At 50.1% G+C, this 5519-nt stretch overlaps 1 protein-coding gene across 5 annotated transcripts in view; it reads right to left on the bottom strand.

Moving 5' to 3' along the window:
- Positions 1–1154: 1154 nt before the first annotated feature.
- TOP1 (DNA topoisomerase I) overlaps positions 1155–5519 on the bottom strand; it is a 60521-nt gene continuing 56156 nt past the window's right edge. For 4 of the 5 annotated variants that reach the window (XM_015881437.3, XM_085520258.1, XM_085520257.1 and 1 more), the window contains 4 exons: positions 4946–5073; positions 3729–3823; positions 3034–3183; positions 1155–2712 (listed from right to left, as the gene is read on the bottom strand). In XM_015881437.3, the coding sequence (XP_015736923.1) occupies positions 2610–2712; positions 3034–3183; positions 3729–3823; positions 4946–5073 (476 nt within the window). In that variant the 3' untranslated portion in view covers positions 1155–2609. The remainder of the gene's footprint in view (positions 2713–3033; positions 3184–3728; positions 3824–4945; positions 5074–5519) is intronic. The other variant, XR_014935944.1, reaches the window with a different exon arrangement.

Below are 5519 nucleotides of genomic sequence, written 5' to 3'. Positions count from 1 at the left end.
GGGAGCTGCGGGAGGAGGAGGAGGAGGAGGAGCAGCCGAGGGGCGGAGCGCGGCCGACGGACGGCGCCTCCACGCGTGGGGCCCGAGACGTGCGGGGGAGGCGGGGAGCGGCTCGTGGGTGGGTTGGGGCCGCCGCTCAGCTCCGCTTCAGGCGGACCCACGCGTGGGTAAAGCTGTTGAGATGAAGCGCCTCGAGGTGGCTGTGGGCACGGAGGAGCAGGTGATGGCGGTGGCGGCTGCCCGGGACTGCGGGCATAGAACCCCCCTGTCCCCTATCCCGGCCCCCCGGCCGCGCTCAGCTGGCTGCCAGATGTGAGCGGCCAAACGCGGTGTGGGGGCCGTCGGGGCAGAGGGCAGTGGGTCAGCGAGGGGCTCGTAGCTCGCAGTGTACCCCGGTGTGTGGGGCGGCCATGGGGGTGGGTGGCTGCCGGCACCCTGCAAAGTGAGCTGCTGCCTCTGTGCTTGTGCTCCACCAGGCTCCAAAGGGACACACTGTGAGCCATCCCTCCTACGTGAGCGCCCAGGAATCGCTGTGCACCGTGGCAGCACTAAGAAGCCCACCCCAGTCTCCAGCGAACAGCAGCACTGGGGCTGTTGTAGCCCAGGATGGAAGCGGTGCCAATATGGTGCTTCTCCTCCTGAGCTCTCCAAAACCCTGCAGGGTTACTGCAGCCCCCGGATCCCTCCAAGAACACAGGCTGCTTTTGCCTCTTGGCTCACCTGGTTTCAATTTGCAGCCTGTGAGGCCACAGGGGGGATGGGGCTGCAGCCAGCAGGGTTTGCAGCCTTCCCTGTGCTGCCCGCAGCGCAGCTGGGCTGGCAGAGCAGATCCACTTCCAAGGTGTTTCACCCTTTCTGCTCCCATCAGTGTTCGCTGCCTCAGTTTCCCCCATGGGAGAATCGTGGGCTCAGCCCCAGCACTCAGCAGTGTGGGATGGGAGGTTGGTTGGGGCAGGCTGCAAAAAGAGATTTCTCACGTGCTGTGTTGTTCTATGGATACAAACCTCAACTCAGCCCTGCTGCGTCCATCCCAGCCCTGCCATCCCCCAGTGCTCTGCGTGGCTGTTGGGGTGGCTGAGCCCCTCTCCTGGTTATGGGGCAGGGTTTAGGGTTAGGATGGGGCCCTGTGTGACAGACCACACGGACAGCAACGCTCCGTTAAGTTGTAGGAATTTATTTTAAATAACCTACAGTTGATTAAAAGGGAATTCATGATAAAAATAGAAGATACTTGTTGGAGGAAAAGGCTGCAGGAAAATGGTCTTCGCACACACACTAACGCTAACAACGCCTCTAAAACTAATGATTATAGCAAAAAATAAAATAAAATAAAACAACAAAAAAAAAAAGGGTTTCACATTAAAATTCTGCTTTGTCATTTTTTAAAAGTTTTTTTTTTTGTCTTTTTTTTTTGTACACAATTACAAAAAGGAAAGAAATAAAACCAAAATAAAATCCCCCCCAAAAACCCTCCCCAAAAATAAAAGCCCTCAATGGTGCTGATTTGCCTTTAGGGATCGATGCTCGTTTCCCTCGAAATTTTTGACCTGTGAAACTTATTTCTTTTTTTTTACACGATAAAATCTTTCAAGTAAAAGAGAGAGAAGAGGGGTGGGGGGGAGAGGAGGGGCTTATTGAAAATCAAAGTGGGGAGGGGAAGGAAAAAGTCTGACAAACCTAAAAGGAAATATTCCTGAAGCGTACAGAGCGCTCACAGCAAAGCGTGACGGGAACGGCGCTCCCTGCCCATTCATTGCATTGGTGCTGGGATCCCATCGCACATCACCCCCCCCCCCCCCCAATACATCGATGTGATCTTTAAGATCAAGAAGAAGAGGAAAGAAAATGTTTTTTTTTAAATAGCTTAAAAATAATTAAAAGCAATACAAATTCACATTTAAAAACAAAACTAAAAGGGACGCGCAGCAGTCGGGAGGGCTCGTTTCCATTTCCCATCACGCTTTGCTCCCAACCAACGCGGTGGATGTTTGTTGTTGATGTCCCAAATGCCACGGCCGGGTCGAGTGACAGGTAACAAAACATAAGGTCGGGTAAGTCCCATGACTGTAAGTGACGGCTGTAACAGGTGCGTTGGGTTTCTTACATCGTATTTGTTAAGATTCTGAGATGGGGCGGGGGAAGGGGCGGGGGTTAAGGAGTTCCATTTTCTATTAAAATATAGAAGTTATTGCAAAACCCTAACTGTAAAAACGCACCAATATAATTGGATTTTGTATACAGTAGCTAAAGATTCCCACGCTCGCAGTGTGATGGTGAATTTGCCTGGCGGAAGGTTGACAAATCCTCCATCCCACTTGCTCTGCCTCAAGAGAGAAAAAAACAAACCACACAAACCAGACAGCTAGAATTTGGATCTCTGAAACACTTTAAATAAGTTGTCCATAGGACAACTGGCTCAGCTCCTTTAGGATATTTCCAGGTTATGCTTTCTACAAGATGTTGGCTGTTTTATCCCATGCTCACTTGCCCCCTTTTCTCCCCCCTCCCCAGCATCCAAGGACAAGTAAGGCTCACAGTTTATCAATCTTCCTAAAAACCAGGCTAACTCCCCCTTTTATTCCCATAACATTCATCTCATTAAAAACAGGTTAAAACTCATAGTCTTCCTCTGCCATGTCGATAGCCCAGGCGAATTTCTCTCGCTGGGTTTTGTTATATATCTTCTCTATAGGAATTCCCCACTTCTTACACCTGCAGGAAAAGAGATGCTGTTAAGTGTCAGCCCAGCACGGGCTCTCGTGGTGCAATTCCATTACAGGAGCAGGACCAGCTTCCCATTGCTGCACCCTGCACGTTCTGACCCATCCCCTCTCAGCATAGAGCTGGCCATGACTGGCACGTGGAACCTGGCCCAAGAGATCCACTGAAACCACATGAAGACAGAAGGGAAGGCCATAAAGAGGCAGACCTCCTCGGCAGCACAAGGGCGCTGCTCGCATCCACAGCCCTTGCCTACAGACTGTAGGATTACACGCACGTGAAGGAGCAGTTCTGCACAGCCCAGACACTTACCAAGCAACAGAGATCCTAGGATCCAGATAGTTGAGTTTGGAGGTGCTCAAGGCGATCTGCTTGTTCTCCTCCCTATCTGTAGCCTGAACCTCCAACTTCATCAGCTGCTCCTCAATCCTCTGTACTGCTTTCTTCTTGCTCTCCACTGCCCTGGGGGTGAGGGAGGAAAAAACAGTTAATGCCTAATGCCCTGCTGGGCTTCAGACAGCAGTGCTGTGGGAAGGCAAAGGGACTCTGCTCCATATAAGCAATGCCACCAGCCTCAAAAGGCAGTTGTGTCAGCAGAGATGGTGACACAAAACACTCAGCACATGCAATTAAGAACTGACATTTTGAAAGATGCAGCACAGAAATCCTAAGCAGTAGTTTTGTTTTAAAGGGTTGGAAGCAACAGCCTCAACTACACTGATGCTACACCCACTTTAAAACCAACCCACCTATCCCTCTGTAATAGTCATGTTGTGATTCTGCCTTCAGAGCTCCCTTAACCCAGCAGCCCTGTGACTACTCTGCAGAGCACAGACGGCTTGAAGGCCATTTCTTCATGCACAGAAGAAAGAGGGGATAAGAAAGCTTGAGAAAGTCTTCCCAAATCAATTGGATCACAGGCTGGGGAAACAGAACAGAGGGCTGAAGCACCCAATTTGAGCTCGAGGTACTGGGAGCATTGCACAGCCTAGTAGTACCAGCCTTACTTTTTAGACTTCTCATCCCTCCGGACCTTGGCATCAGCTTTGGCGCTTTTCAGTTCTCTCCTGGCATCAGCTAACTGCTCCTTCTTGGCATCGATCTAGGAGAGGCAAAACCAGAGGGCGGCACTGTCAACAAGCTGCAGACAACTGTGGCAGTCACCCCTGGGCAGCAGGACCAAAGGAGTGAGTTTGTGACCAAGTTCAGAATTTATCAGCACTCAGGTGCACTTCTGCAGAACAACAAGGCCACTAGCTTTTCAGTTTACTGCAAATGCTATAGATGTGAGAACTTCCCCTTGGAAAACAGGGTTCCAGTCATTGCCAAAGACAAGGTGGCGTGCTGGCAGAAAGCTCCTGGAAGCCTTCTAATAAAGCTACTATGAAGCAGGCAAAGGGACCTGCCAACAGCCCATCTAGGCAGCTTGTCTATCTTGAATGTATCCCACCAGTACCAGTTCTGAAAGTACCATGGAAGAATGATCCCTTTTCCCTCCACAGGGATCTGTTGTTGCCTCCAAATCTTTCAGGCTGAAAAGTATTACGGCTTCAAGCAGTTCTCCACTGGTAAAATTAGGATTTGGGGAGATTCAGCATTATGCAGCCCCTTCAGCCAATCCCCCTTAAACATTCCCCCGGCTCTAAGATCTAGGGTGAAGGCAGCCATGTTAGGTGTTACAGAAGCAGGGGTCACTGCAGTGCAAACCAGAAGTCCTGACTGTGAAGGTTATTCTAAAGACAGACCAGAAGCAGACCTATCCCCTTTGGACCTCACAACCTCCACCAGAAACAATTTGCAAAGGAAGAGGTCAAGTCAGAGGGGTACAATGTGTCACATATGCAGCCTGCACTGACAGTGGCCTGGGATTCACACAACTGGAGTAAGTGCCCACTCTGGGTTCTTCAGGGGATACAAATCAGAACTAGGCTGCTGCTCTGAAATTTTGATGGCAGCAGAACTCAATATCAGATCAGCAATGAAATAAAAGGGTCTGGTCATGGTCTTTACAAATGTAAGGGTACTACAGCTCAAAGGTGGCCCTTTCAGCACAACACTGTGCTTCTGGAGTCTGCCTCTCCAAGCAGGCCCACCTGATGCAGCACTAACCAATTCCTGACAGGGAAACACAGGCTCTGCTTCCATTTCACCTCAAGTGAAAGGAAACATAACTCCTGGGACACAACACTTGGAGCCCTGCCCCAACCCAAGGGTTGGGGGGTACCTTGCTCTGCAGGTTCATCATGGACTTCTCAAAGGTCTTCGGTGGAGCCCTCTGGTGGTTACACAAAATGGCAACCGCTCTGTTGGCACGGTTATAGGAAAGGATCTTCGCTGGGATGTTATCATCCGCTGCAAAGTAAAAGAAAGTGGTGAACAACTCATGTCCTACAGGACTCAGCAGCCCCTATCAGCACTTCCCAACAACTCCACAAGCTCAAAATCAATGCAGGAATGACCTTGCCCTCTGATGGGACAGTCTCAACACTACACTCTAATCGAAGTGCTAAAAGCCTGAACACTTCCATTCCAAACCTTAACTCTTTCAACAGCAACAAAGACAACATTTGTCTCTCAAGAGATAAAGGAAGCATAACCATGCTCAATAGTGGAGTACTGCTCGAGGCACTGTTGGGCTTCAGTTTCCCCCAACACGTCCACTTTGTCAAGTTGTTGAAGTGTAAGCTCGCAGCTCTCAGTGTGTCTGAGTGAGCAGCCAAGAACCATGGGGCTGTTTATAGAGACTGCCTGTCACCTATGGCATTTTACAGTTAACAGGAAACAAGTGGAGATTTGGT

This window comes from Coturnix japonica, chromosome 19 (genome assembly GCF_054131305.1).
Source record: "Coturnix japonica strain WE chromosome 19, WE-NBRP24, whole genome shotgun sequence".
Classification (NCBI taxonomy): Eukaryota; Metazoa; Chordata; class Aves; order Galliformes; family Phasianidae; genus Coturnix; species Coturnix japonica.
This window is presented reverse-complemented; position numbering and strand designations above follow the sequence as displayed.